Genomic DNA, 15,361 nt, shown 5'->3' on the forward strand with positions numbered 1-15,361 from the left:
CATCAAACTTTGTATGACAAGACCAGCGCACTTCACCTTTGCGCACCCAGACAACTGCAGCCTAATTATGCATGCTGACAGGGCCGTAGTCACCATATACATTGAGGGGGACATGTGTTCCCCCCAATGCCCAAAATGTTCCCCCAGTATATAACTGAAACTGAAAAACAACAACAAACTTTGTTTACTGCAAACGAAGTGGCAAATATTATCTTGGAGGACATCATTGCACTTGGATGACTATTTTTCTATGATCTTAGATGTAAATATTGCATGTTTCTTTCAGATAAAACACATTTTTGACTTGTGAATGAGTCAATGGAATTTCTTGCAAGAATAAAAAAATACTGGCAATCATGTCCACCTGGCACAAACCACATGTTTTGGACAGCTGTGAAGTGACAGAATGTCCCACCATCATGGTTCTTATATTGCCAGATTCCAGAGAGTCTCCCCTCTTCATATATGGCAAAGTATGTCTTCTTCCAACTTGCTATGGTGAGATACATGTATAAATGTAAGAATTTAGTAACACGGATTTGTTTTTTTCATTGATATAAAAATTACTATAAAATACAGGCACATAGAAGGACATGAAATGATGCCAAATCTGGTTAGCCCACATTGTCCTGAAAAAAACAAGATATAGCATGTGTATGTAGCCTTTATAATGACTGTGATATGAGCTTAGAAGTAAAGGCAGTAAAAATACCCCAAAAACGCCTAGGGCCCATAGGGTTAACCACCTTGATGGAACGGAGTTGTGGCTCAGTTTGATGGAACGGAAACCGGAGTTTAGCTCGATGTATCAGGCTTAGCCAGAACCATGGTTTCCATGGTTACCGATGTGAGGCTAATCTTAGCCACTTTGATGGAACAAAACTCTGGCTCACATTAGCCAGACTTGGCCATTTAAGCCTGGATTTGCCTTTAGCCTGCTTGATGGAATACCCCCCAGGTCTCTCTCCTGGCATGTAAGATTGTGTTTTTAGTCAGTACAAACCACACACAAGGACGAAACCTTACGAGAGATTACACCCTTTTTTAAATGAAATATACCACATTGACATAAAAAGTTTGTATTGGAAGCAACAGGGAAAAAACACAACAAAATGTCTCTTAGTTTTGACTTTCTTTTCAAAATAAACAAAACCAAATAAAAGTTCAACTCAGAAATCAGCAATTCCTTCTTCAAAACAAAAAATAAATCAATTCACTTTTCAATTCAGTTCCTTTTAGTTTCAAAAAAAACAAAAAAAATAAATCAGTTCGTTTTTCAATTCAGTTCCTTTTGGTTTCTCAAAACAACAAAAAAATCAATCAGTTCGTTTTTCAATTCAGTTCATTTGTCAAAAGAAAATCAGTCAATAAAGTAAAAAAAAAACCTTCCTACTTACAGTTCCCGTCAGTGTGTGTGTGTGTGTGTGTGTGTGTGTGTGTGTGTGTGTGTGTTCTGCGGGCTGTGTAGGCTTTGTGGGTTTTTCCGGGAGGGTGTATGAATGCGACCGGATCAGCTGATCGCGGTACTTTGTTCCACGTGTGTGTCCAGATGAGAGGATCTATGGCGTGAGGAGGTGAGTATGGATGTCGGTTGCGGCGATTGTGGCCAACGAGAGGTATAAATGGTCTAACTACGTTACTTTTCCCTCTCTGTTTCGCGCACAGAGCTCTGATGCTCTCACGACCGGCCCATTGCTCCACTGTCTCTCTCCCTCCCTCTCGCTCTCTTTTTGACTCCCGGATATAGTTTTTTTTTCCCCAGAGAGTTTCCGGTGGGTCTGGGGAAAATTGTCCGGGTTGTCACAAGCTGTCACCTGTGAACAAAATGTTCATTACCATAAGCTGTCTCCAATGTGGTTTCAGTGAATTTGGCAATACATCCAACCGGCCTCACAACTGCAGACCACACAGGCTCAGGACCTCCACATCCATCGTCTTCACCTGCAAGATCTATTGAGACCAGCAACGCAACTTCTGATGTAACAGTTGGTCTGCACAACTGAAGAATTTGGCAACAGTCAGAAACAGTCAGAAACCATCTCAGGGAAGCTCATGTGCATGTTCATCGTCCTCACCAGTGTCTTGACCAACACATTTTCACTCTGACCTCGTCACATGTTGTCGTTTGGTGACAGACTCTCCATGTGAAGATACAACATCAAAGGTACTCTGGGTGCGTTAGCTGTTGACGTTCTGGGACGCCTTGAAAAGTTCCGCCTGTTACATGCATTGTCTTCTTTTAAAATACACCTTTGCTTTTTCATAGGAAATGTACTTTTTACATACAGTCTCTTCCAAAATAAATACACTACATCGGTAAACCACTGCGAATTGACATTTGTTTTTTTTACCGTCAACAACTAACACACATGGTTTGGTTTAGGTTACAAAAGCACGTGGTTAGGTTTAGGAAAAAAGAACAGTATTTGGCTTTATAGTCTTGACGTGAACACTGCACTCCTGGGTGAAAGTTGAGTTTGTTTGACCAATCCACCACCTCTCCCTACTCGGACTTTCGTCGTTCGTGTTCCACTGCGTTTCCTCCTGACGTCGCCGAGCGCAATTAAACTATAACAGTGACCAGCCATGTATCATGCCTTTTTTGCCAGTGTCTAACGCCACAAGTCACTGCCCAAGCGCCAGATTTTGACAACTACGGAGTGAGACCGGGTTTTTATCATCTTGTTTGTTGTCATCACCAACTTCATTGATTGTCTTGTACTACCAAATTCACAGAAATGACACTGAAGAAGGTTTATGGTAGTGAAATGAACATTTAACTCACAGGCAACAGCTGTGGTGGACATTCCTGCAGTCAGCATGTCAATGACACATTCCCTCAAAGCTTGGGACATCTGTTGCAATGAAGCACTTGCTAAAGTTCATACAGGAAGACAATACTTTTCATGCTCAGGCTGTAAGTTTTTCTTTCTCACCCTCACAGGTATGCTCACTCACTATCTCCAGGTGGCACTGTGTGGGTAGGCATCAGCTGATTCACAATCAACCAATAGCACAGCGACACACCTTCTCTATCAGCCTATCATCTATTTGCTGTAGTTCTTTCCTGCTTCTGTTAAATCTTCAAATCATCTGTTAATCTGTACACTCATATTCTGTGTTAAATATTATTTTTACTTCACTCTCCTGTCTCTCCTGATCAAACTGTGCTGTGTGATCAAACTGCACATTTTAGAGTGGCTGTTGGGAACATAAATTCGGGCTTCACACGGAGGCACCAAACATGTTGGGATCAACATATATTTACCTCACACGGCGGCACCAAATATGTAGGGGTCAATATATTAGGTGTCACCAAGGAACACCAAATATGTAGGGATTTAATAGGCTATCGGAAATAATTAATAATTATTAATAATAATTAATAATTATGTTAAATAATGTGACTTAATTAACATTAAATCACCTCGTGGGGCACCATTCCTGTAAAGGAAAAAATGATAGCCAGTTAAAGATATCAGTCTCATAGAATACGATAAACTATTAATTTGGAGTTTTGATTAATAATTAAATTAATGACAACAACCAAAATTAACAGTAACGCCTGAAGGATTTCGGAGTTCTTGACGCAGCAGAGGTTGACTATTCATTCACTCTTGTGCAACATTAAACAGACCGCAGGTATGATTCCAAAGAATTATATTTATTCACAAACTAGCAAGCAAAGCAAAACACACAAATTGTAACTAACTATATACAAGCTTGGTGTGTGTGTGTGTGTGTGTGTGTGTGTGTGTGTGTGACACCTAGGTGTGTCAGTTAATCACAACCCTGCAGTCCCTTTACAGCTGAACAAACATGATGCCATAGCTGTTGTTAAAAGGATTCCAGTTCATTTGTCTTTTTCTCTAACTCCTTCCTTCTCGTCTTGCTTATAACCTACAGGGAACAATTATCAACAAGTTTAAGGTGTGTCCGTCAAATGATCATATTCTTGACGGGTTGCATTGCATTGTACTGCATTACAGTGCAGCGCATAGAAAGGCTGCAGTGTGTAGTATTATTTTAAAGAGAATATAAACCATGGGTGCGCCTCATGTAGAGTATATGGAATTGAGTGTCTACTGTAATACAAATCAAGTTGAGACTAGCAGAAGGGGACATTTGATTTTAATTAATGTCCAACAGAAAGGCCTTTTGATTAATAAAAACTACGCCCTGCTTTAACAGTATGTCTATGAAACTTTTGACACTCCTCTTGCAGGAACAGTTATTACCACATTCAGGGTGCAACAAACAGGGAATGTTTCCCTTAACTTGCCACCGTCTCTACTTCTGGTTGTAGCTTCTTAGCTAATACTAGCACCTTAGCTAACGCTCAGCTCGTCCAACCGGCAAAGATCACGAGCGGTGGGCTTAGCCTCTCGTACAGTAGCCAGGGTGTATAAAAACATTAAACCGCATTTGTGTATTTTAATATTAACCTTAGTTAACTTTAGAGACAGACAAGTCGTGACTCTTGCTTTATCAATGTGTTATAATGTTAACCGTGAAATGCTTTGCGTGTCAACACGGAACACCACCCGAGAGGGCTTATATGAACGCTTGCTTATGTGTCTAAAATTGTCAAGCTTGTAATAGCCTAATAGTAAGTCAGATAGATGACTGTGTCAATGCCAATATTTTTGTCGTGCCTATAAAATTATTTGGTGCAAGTGAGGTTACCGGGATTCAAGCTACAAAAAGGTGACGGGATACAGTTTTCAGTGTAACCAGGGGCGAAAATCCCATTTCATAGTTGGGGGGGGGGCAATAAACCATAAAATTTTAGAGAATAATTCCAGGGGGGGACAAGGAAAAAAAGTTGTAGCCTGTCTTTTATAGGGGAACTGCCCATTGGTTCGACAGCCCATTGGTTCGACATCCCATTGTTCCGACCATATTAAACTCATTGTTCCGAAGTCCGTTCCAAAATCATCATGATGCCCTGTGGTTAAGGTCTGGTTAGGTTTAGGCACAAAAACCACTTGGTTAGGGTCAGGAAAAGATCATGGTGTGGGTTAAAATGAAAAAGAAAGTGACAAACACATAAGCCGTGAGCCTGCTCTGCCTCAAGCCGGTCGCGGCGCACCATACGCCCGCCGCGAGCCATTCAGCACCGCGGACAGTCGGACTAATGGGATGTCGAACCAATGGGCTGTCGAACCAATGACATGGACCCCTTTTATAGAGAATCTTTTACCGCAGTTTGACGCTTTAATTTTATCTCTGTCTCCCCGTGCGCAGTAGTGGTTTATAAACAGTGTGCTGTGAGATCTGCTGCTGTGCACCTCACAACCGTGCGTAATAGTCGCGCGTAATGACCGCTCCTCGTCGGTTAAATTGCATGTCTTTCGTGTTTGTCTCACTGACAGGTGGAGAGCCTACAGACAGGTACCCATTAGCTACGAGCCGCTCCGCCACTGACTGCTCTTGTCCTGTCCTCTCCCTCTTCTTTTTCTCCTGTCGTCTCTATCACTAAACTCTGAGCTTAATCATTAGCTTTTAGCTTAGCAGCACTCGTAATTGAGTAGGCTTTTGAACAATGCAGGAGAAATGTTGCAGACAGTTTATATTATCAGCCTGGGCCTGGGCTTGTTTTAACAGTAAATGGGATGTGTTGTAACTTGTGTAAGTTAAACTGTGTCTGTGTGAGTGTACATCTTACCTGCGATGCGCGATGTGGGTGGGTCCAGCCACACGCTGCTACTGCTGCCAAGTACTAACGGCTGCTAGCCCCGCCCGTTGGAAAGAGTGTGGACACAATCATAAGAATTATGTTTTGTTTTTTTTGTTTTTTTTGTCATGAATCTTACTGGGTGGGCAAGCTGTCAATTTGGGTGGGCCTGTGCCCACCCATAGATCCACCCCTGTCCCACACTGCATATATCTGGCAGGGTGCAGTGAGGTGAGGACCTGCAGCACTCTCACTTCTTCTCAGCTGAACCTGACAGACTACATCTGCAAAGATTATGACAGTAAGTGCGTTATTAACAACAATATTGTGCTTGTGTTGCTTTTACTGTCTGTATTTTGTGCCTCAGATGGACAAGCAGTGTCAGGTCATATATTTAAAAGTAGCACTAACAGCTGTGAGTGTCAGCTCACTCTGCCATGCAGATGAACCTGAACAGCTGTGATCTACCAAAACCAGCCAGTAAGTTTAACTGTATTTTGCTTTCAAAAGGTCTTAGCTTCTTAGATTGCCTTTTATGGTCAAAATATTCACCACAGAGCACACATACATGCACATTAATCACCTAATACAAGTTCTTTTTTCAAGAGCTGCAAATGCATAAAAGATTATTCAGCTGCTTAGGTTATTACATTCTTCCAGCAGTAATTTTATTACACTGGAACAGAAATGCTTGTTAACATTTTGTCTATTTCATTCATTCTCAGTCTCGATATCCAGAGCCTAATGCTGGCAGCAATGCATTATGGTCTCTTTGGACTCATAAACTGAGTAGATTACAATAAAGGCCCTGTATCATTCTGGCTTTTTGTTGGCTAGAGGGGTATACACGTGTTCAGAAAGGCACGGCGAGGTCGGCGCAGCGGGTTTAAATCACATTAAAAGCTAAAATGAATTAATGTAGTGACCAAGGTTCCTGCCACTCTCTTTATCTCTTAATCAGGCTGGATCAGATGCTTTTGGTTTATAGATAATTTAACATATTTATTAAAGGCATTCAAGTGAGATTTGTGTTGGAGTTTGTATTGAGTTGAAGTTTCAGTCAAAATAATCAACAATTAGATATTTATTCAAAATCATGCAGCCCTAATTAAAATCCTACTACCAGCTAAATTTACTTAAGGTAGCCTATTTAAAAAAAAGTACTTTTTTGTAGAAAATCGGGTGGTGACTGATATGTTAAATAACTCAGTACAAATTAATATTGGTAAGTCAGTGCATAAAAGCAGCATTTTATTATTGCAGATGCTCAACACAGAGCTAGTTTGATCTACTTTTGGTGTTATAAAATAAGGGTTAGGGGATTATACACTAATGAAAAGAAGAATGGAGGCCAAATTTATATAATATTATATAATTTTATAATGTTATTATTTATATCAGTAAGATGTTCATTTTCACTATCTTTTTGTTCGTTTTGATAATAAACACGTTGCTTTGCAACACATACATTTCTATTTCTTCATTTTGTGACCGCAACACCAAGCCCCCAGCTCCGTAAAAGATTTCAGATTTCAGGCACACAAATCTTCCTTGCTCCACATTTTAGGCACAAAATTTTTTCTTGCTTTAACCCCTGAATAAAGGCATCATGTGGAGGCTGGGATAGATTTTCTCTTGGAGTGGAGAGGTCGGCTGTGGTACATGTAACGCTGTCAGAGAATGTCTCTTATACTGTAAAAGCTCAATTTTGTGTTGATATTACGCAGCCATTCCTGCAAGCAAGATTTTACAATAAAATAACTCATACTAAGTATTTGTAGTTAGTTGGATGCCAGATTCTGTCCCTCAGTCAGTGAGAGGTGTGGTGAAGTGGCATCCCTTACACAGTACAGTAGGCAGTTTCCTTTTATGGGAGAGATGCAGGGAGACTGCCAGCTTCGCCTTCAGCCCAGCCCCGCACAGCTCAAGCTCCAGTGCCATGTGTTATCCGGGCAATTTACAGTTGGACTCTAACATGGAAAGAATTTCGTACCCTTGTCATTCTATCCCTTTAGCCTGCCTTTCATTTCATAGTTTGGTTGATGACTCAAATACAATTTTTCATACAACTTTCCTCTTCTCCATAAGCCTCCGTTGTCTCAACCCTGCTTTTTTCCCTCCGCTGTTTACATCCTCCCCTGCATCCTCTGTGTGTTTTCCTTCACATTTCAGCTGGGATCTCTGATGTTTCAGCGCGATCAGCTGATCTCTGGAGTAAACAATGCGGCCATTAAGTTGCTGCGCAATGGTGCCGAGTCCGAATGAAAGAAGTAATTCCAGAGTGAGGAAACAGAGTACAACTCTCTCAATCAGCATGTTTGGAGAGGGCGCAGTTTCAAAATGTCAGTCATAAAAAAAAGCAAAAAAACCTAACTTAATAAAGCAGAAAATGTAGGAAAACTAAGAAAACAGCAGGAGCGACTGCAACAGGCTGCACGCGCGGGCGCATGCGCACTGAATCATTTGACAAAGTGACAAGATGTTAAAACAGCGATGATCTGTGTTTCACAACCCTATAACAGATTGCTCAAGTATAATTTCCTAATCGTGGCGCAGCTCAGTAGCCTATTCCCCTGCCACATGTACAGTAGCAACTGAGCCGAGGATTTCTGCCGTGCTCGGCCTTTTTTTTTTTTCTCCACCGTGTACTTGACATCCAGTATTGCACTTAGGAAAATATTACTCAGTTGAACATTCGTCCCTCATCATTTTACAACACTTTTAGCCTCTGCCAAAATCTGCGCAGAGAAAAAAGGGACAGCACTGGAATCTCTGACCAGTCGGCCGATGGGAGTGTAATTAAAACACATGTTGGGTAATTTCAAATGATAAAGTGAGGATTGGGGAGTTCACTGAGGCTGCTGCTGGTGCTGCAATAATAATAGTTAAATAATAATAGTTAGATCTAGTAAAATCTCACGCTGTTTCCACACATCCACACAATAACGCACTGTATCTCCATCCCACCCCTCTTTCTCTTTACAGGGTTTGATCATCAAGAACTTCTCCTTCGAGGTCGGACAGAAAATGACCGCAGTTGGAATCCCCAACCATAACGCTGACCAGTAAGTAGTAATCAGAGCAGTAACAGAGGGTGGCTAAGGCTAATAAAACATGGTGGTCTTTAAGAGCATAGGCTTGGTTTCAACATTTGGGGGGCACAATTGAAACTGGGGATTTGTGCGTCCTCCCCCACGAAGTTCTTGTAGCATCCAACTTTTAATTTCCTGCATTCTGGTGAAGTTTTGATGCATCAGTTTTTGCATTTTCTGTAAATTTAATTTAATCAAAATCAAGGAATGACAAACACACACTCTAAATATTGAAGCAAAAATCCCCCCAAAATCTGCACCTACTGTTTTTTTCTTGGTTTGTCCTCCTCTACTACTTTCTGCACTCATTAAATTTTCCCTGTGGAACACCATGACTGAACTCATCACTTCGGCCACTCTTTATAAACACAGAGATGGAGGTGGAATCTGTAATTAGTTACAGTCAGTGACCACCTGTTAACTTCCCCTCAGTAATGTGGAGGTGATGAAGCTGATGGTTACCAGGTGAAAAGAGCAACCACACAACCGTTGAGGTTGTCTCAGTAGTTTGTGCACTTTGTGTCCTCTTGCCCATTTTAAATGTAAGCACGTTCAATTAAAAAGTAATGACATTTTTTTGTTTCTTTGTGTTGCAGATTTTCAGTGAACATTGGGGCCAATGAGCAGGAGATTGCTTTGCATGTCAGCCCTCGTTTTAACTCCCACGGAGATAAGAAAAAAGTGGTCTTCAACTCTCACCAGGGAGGCAACTGGGGTGAGGAGGTGCGCATTAAAGACTTTCCTTTCCAGCGGGGAAAGGAGTTCAAGGTGAGAGGTTGTGTGTGTGTCTGCACGTATGTCCCATGTCTCGTTCTGTCTGTTAGTGACCTCTGTTTGAAAATGTGTGTCACTGTACCTTTGCTAACAATCATCTCAGCACCAATTTATGTCTTTGCAGAGATCTGTAAGAGCTGCATCTTTGAATTTTTTATTCTTTCTACCCTCTAGATCATCATTGAATTCCAAGAGTCAGGGTTCTTGGTGATTATGCCGGATGGCTTTAAGTTCCCCTTTCTCAACCACTCTGGTGCCAAGAAGTATTCCTGCTTCAGCTTCGATGGGGACGTTTGCATGAAGAGACTTGAGGTTGATTAAACCTCCACCCTTCTGGCAAATTCAGTTTTTCTTTTTCACTTTGTCTAGCATCAGATCACATATAGCCCCAGCTTTTAGGTTCCTGAACACCACGTATCAGTAGTGCCTTACATGTTTACTGTTATGCAAGAATTTAGTTGACGTGCAGATGCAAGCAACCACAGACACAACATGGATAAAGAAGATAAGCAAATGCAAAGTCATAATAGTCATGTGTTATCTGACTGTTATTTGCTCTGCAGTTTGCAGCGTTTAGGTGAAAAGTACCAGATAAAATGTGATCCATTGTTCTTTAAGGTGCCTTGAAATGCTGCATGCTCTCATGTTTTCCCTCCTAGACATTCCAGATGTATGACTAAATACAATGCTTGCCTTTACAACATGTATTAAAGCAAGTCATTGATAAACTTGGTCTTTGGTGATTTATTACACTTGTTGAACATGCCTATTATCTCTCTTCCTTATCCAGCAAAAAGACGATTTGTGTAACACAGACATTGGTTCGCTCTATGATTTAAAGGGACAGTTCACCACAGAATCAAATGTACATATTTTTTTCTCATACCTTTAGTACTATCTATTGATGTAGATTGTTTTGGTGTGAATTGCCGAGTGTTGGAGATATCAGCCGCAGAGATGTCTGCCTTCTCTCTGATATAATGGAACTAGATGGCACTCAGCTTGTGGTTCTCAAAGCACCAAAAAAATATATTTGAAAACCTCATCAGCAATGTCTCTTTCCTGAAATCATGATGCAGTTACTCAAGATAATCCACAGACCTTGTTGTGAGCAGTTTCATGTAGGAACTATTTTTTCTTCTACTGAACTACACCTGCCGAGTGTGTCACTGCGCAGAAGGAAGCATGCATCTACTCATGGACGAGACACTTGTGATAGTGCAAGATGTAAACATTAATGGCGTCCTCCTCAGCTGAGCTGTAACGTTAGCTAGCTTTGTGGTGCTAGGTGAGCTAGCAGTGGATGCACACATCCGTCTGCGTGATGATAGTGTGAAAAGCGCCCAAGCACAGCGGTGTGGGGTAAAAGTCTAAAAACAAATTCTACTAATTAAAACACTAAAATACAGTAAACTAAGACAAAATTACTAAAAAGGGCCGACAACGCCACCTAGGATTAATGAGCGTAGGACTCTAAAAACAGGTTCGTAAAATCAGGAAGAGCAGAGCTTTAAAATAAACAAGCAGATGCAGCAGGTACAATAACTTGAGTTTATTACCACAAAAAAGGTCTTTTCAAAAAGGCAGTTTAACCCAAGGTTAAGATGGGTTTGTGTTAAAAGTCTATGAATAAAAGTACTTAAAATACACTGGTAAGGTACACAGGTCTCGGCGTGCGGCTTCCAGCTCTGTGTAGTCTTCCCTGCCCGCCGCAATGTATTTCCTGGGCCGTAGCAGAGCTAACGACCCAAGCTGGAGTAAAGCAGCGTTGGCGGACACTACCTTCGGCTCTCAGGTGGCCACTCCTCGTCCGGGGGGAACCAAAGAGCATGGATACCAAGAGGCGAAGCTCCGTTGAATTTCTGCCAACAGCCACTAGGGGCGCTGCCGCCATTTTGGACTGTTGCGCCCAGACAACATGCAAGATGTCAAGGAGAGAGGAGAAAAAAGTAAAAGAAAACAGTGTCGTACAATTAACTGTAAGAACTATCAGTGGAACACCCCGCACCTGGCCTTCCACCGTTTCCCGAAGGATCCCGACAGAGGTGTACGTTTTAAAGTGTTCTAATATCAATTTAATATGCCAGTTTTCGTGGGAAGATATATGTATATATAGGCCTATATATGGCCTCTTGGACCATTTCTATCAGAACTCATTACTGCTTTAGCATTAAAATATATCATATTAAAATAGCTTATATATTATTATTATCACTGTCCCCTTACTGTACAAACTGTAAATAAATCTTTATTCCTGACTATGTGACGTCGCCATTAATGTGTTTCTAGTTAAAATATTGATTTTTTTTTTTTAATTATTTATTGATTTTTTTGGTAGATTGGCTTATGGGGTGATTTTGAAGGAGTAATTAAGTTAATCATCTCATAAGTTGATGTAATATGTAGAGATGCCATCTCGGCCGTTTTTCCTCGTTTTTTTTTTTTTTTAAGTCTATATTTTGCTTTACAAAAATGTGAAAAAGCAGCTGTGACAAAGCTACTGTTGTTTATTAAATAGCGGTGATGTGAAGGTGATGAAGGAGACTCCGATGACACCGTCTTGCTTACATAAAGAAAAGGTTTATTACAAGAAGTACAGCATCTATCAAGCATCTAGATTGCTTGGAGAGGGTTCGAAGCCAATGTGAACTGCTCTAAAAAACAGCCCCAAAAACCCTGCTTATATAGACTGACATGTTTATGAAATATGAGACAAGGCAAAACAGACGACAGAGAGTGACCCTAGTTGGACTTCACCAAACCTTGACCCTGGGCCACAAATACCTTCTTGACCCTGACCATATAGGCTATACTTCTGGACCCTGGGCCCCTAACTGGTCATCTGTTCCAAAGCTTCAGAGTAGATCATAATATACTACACTATCACGAGGTGAGTAGCACTGTAAGCATAATTACTAGCGATATACTTCAGTTTGTCTGTGTGTTTTTGTATGCAAGCGGGTCTTCTGCGGTCTGCTGACGGTCCAAAATGGCGGCGGTAGGACGAAACCATGGGGGAATTTGTTGCTATGAGGCGTTCTATTGAGCTTCGCCTCTTGGTATCCATGCTCTTTGGGGGAACACCTCCATCACGACCCGGATGTCGGCTCTCGACCCTGGCCACCGCGTCAGCGCTCGACGTCGGCCTCTGGTTCCTCCACGCTGGACACCTCGTCCCGCTGAACGCTTCACGTTAGGAATCCTGTCCTGCTGCCTGCCTCTCCGTCCTCGCCCCGTCTGCCGCTCTCTGCGACTTTACCGAGTCTGCCGCTCTCCGTCCTCTCCAGCCTCTGGCTCACCTCTCTGTTCTTCAAAGTTTTTTCGGGGTTTTGGCCCTCCCCCAGCCACTGATTGGCGCTCTCAGTGGTCGTGGCAACTGTCAATCACTCAAGTGCGGCTGCACAGGTGCAGCACATCTCCAGTAAATAAGGCGAGTAAAAGTGATTCAAACTCCAGCATGCATCAATAAAATCCAACAGTAAAACAACTATAAAAACTGCAACAATGAAAATTATAAAAACGTGCAATTAATAACAAGCTAAAAACAAATAAAATCATACACAATAAAAACATAAAAGCATGCATAGATACTGAAAAAAAAAACCCCACTTCAGCCTTATTACAATAGTTTGTCAGTGTAGCTCAGTAGACAGAAAATAGTTCCTACATGAAACTGCTCACAACAAGGTCTGTGGATTAGCTTGAGTAACTAGGTCATGATTTCTGGAAAGAGACACTGCTGTTGAGTTTTTCAAATGTATGTTTTTGATTCTTTGAGCACCACAACCCGAGTGCCATCTAGTTTCATTACATTGGAGAGAAGGCAGACATCTCTACGGCCGATATCTAGATATAGCAGCTCACACCGAAACAATCTAGAATTATAATTAGCACTACAGGTAAGAGAAAAAAAAAAAAAAATGTATTTTTGATTTTGGGGTGAACTGTCCCTTTAAGATCACTGTAGTGAAATATGCACCAAATGCTTCACCATTTACTATATTACCTTACATCCCACCTGATTGCAACAACTGACGCTGAGTTTTTATTTCCCTGCTATGAACCCTCCCTAAACGCAGAACACGCGCTGCGCGTAGGGCCTCATCTTCCATGCGGGGGCCACATTTTGCGCGAGGGGACGCATTTGCGCTACCGTGAGGCGCGCGTAGAATCAGCTCGAGGAAGGAGAGAAGAGACCTGTAATCTGACCGCGCATGCGTCGCTGCAATGACGGGGTGCGCCGGCAGGCACTTGCAGAGCTGCAGCAGGTGAAGAGTTGTCGATGGGAGCGAGCAAGAGGGGAAAAAAGGCAAAACAAGAGGAAGCTCGTGCTTCACTTGAAGGTGGGTATGTTGTTGAAATAAAACTTTGTGGCACAAACACCTAAGCTGCTACTCATTAGATAGGAATCTCTGTCTCCAGTCTCTGTCTAGGCTGGAGAATTTTTTTTTTTCCAGCGGCCCTGATTAACATTTATTGAATGTCTTGTTAACGCCCCATGCATTCACCTCTGATGAAAAGGAGTGGTAAAATGACCAGTTGGTGGTCGTATATATTGATAGGCTATAAACTTTAGCCAATATTGGCTAAAGTTTATAGCCTATCAATATATGTTGTTAATATAAGTTTTCGACTATTTTTGTGGAGGTAAATGTCGCCATCTGTTGGTGAATTTAATTCAAAACAGTCAGCTTTTAAGGAGACAGAAATACTGATTGAAATGAGTGTATAATCAATCAATCAATCAATCAATCAATCANGGAAGAGCAACTGAGGAGGGATCCCTCTTCCAGGACGGACAGACGTGCGATAGATGTCGTACAGATGCATGTAACTGATGCATTTGTTGACAGAGGGAACTAAACTTGAATGTAAAGTTTGAAATATCAGTCTGTTTGATCCTGAATTAGTATGTTTTTTTAGTAATAATAATATAATAATAATACTAATACAACAATAATGATAATAATAATAATAATAGTAGTAATAATAATAATAAATAAAAATTTCGCTTAAGGCCCCAATTTGGTCAGGGGCAGCCCTTTGAGATAATGATAATATAATTGAAGTGCGCTGAAGCACGAAATGTTATCTTTGAAAGAGAGTTTATGCAAAAGTAATGGAACAATTCGCCACTCGTTTGTCAGAACGCATGTAGTGTATAATGACTGACAGCAGAGGGCGCTGAAGGCACTGAAACAAACCTCAGTTTAAACCCTCAGAGTTGTGGTTGTTACATATTTTAACATTTCTACAGTGCAGAACAGTAGTTTAATATTTCTACAGTACGTTACTATGAACACCTTGAGGAGGATTTGGTAGCCTGTATAGACATCCCTTAAAAGCAAACTAATGTCCTAATGTGATTTTTAGATTTACATATTATTTAGGAAAAGATGAAGACGTCTGCACAATCATGAATAACAAACAGGATTTGAAATAAGCACCAGCCACCAATGCTGGTAAAATATACAAGCGACTGCTAGATTTGCTTCTCTCACCAGCCAGAAAAACAATGGTGATCTAATGAGTGGCTGGTAGAATTTTCAACACTGATAACAAATGATGTATTATTTGGCTGGATTACAAACTGGCCAAATTTGGCAATTTAGGGGCCTCAAATTCACTGTAGCAGTCAGGTTATTTCAATTTAAGGAACAGTGTGTAAGATTTAGGGGAGTTTTTTGGCATCTAGTGATGAGGACTGCAGATTGCAACCAGCCGAAACTTGTCCTGCTTAGAATTCCTTCAGCGTTCACTGTTCACGAGGTCACAGAGGTCTCCTCCTCTCCAAAACAGCAAATCAGGTCATTAAAAT

General features: G+C 41.3%; 1 protein-coding gene across 1 annotated transcript; it reads left to right on the plus strand.

The window, feature by feature from the left end:
- The first annotated feature begins 5,874 nt into the window (after positions 1-5,874).
- LOC126386177 (beta-galactoside-binding lectin-like) lies at positions 5,875-10,262 on the plus strand. The gene is made up of 4 exons (XM_050038349.1): positions 5,875-5,978; positions 8,663-8,742; positions 9,366-9,537; positions 9,718-10,262. The coding sequence occupies exons 1-4, from the start codon at positions 5,973-5,975 to the stop codon at positions 9,862-9,864; spliced, it is 405 nt and encodes a 134-aa protein (XP_049894306.1). The 5' UTR covers positions 5,875-5,972; the 3' UTR covers positions 9,865-10,262.
- Positions 10,263-15,361: the final 5,099 nt, after the last annotated feature.

This window comes from Epinephelus moara, chromosome 24, assembly GCF_006386435.1.
Source record: "Epinephelus moara isolate mb chromosome 24, YSFRI_EMoa_1.0, whole genome shotgun sequence".
NCBI classification, from domain to species: Eukaryota; Metazoa; Chordata; class Actinopteri; order Perciformes; family Serranidae; genus Epinephelus; species Epinephelus moara.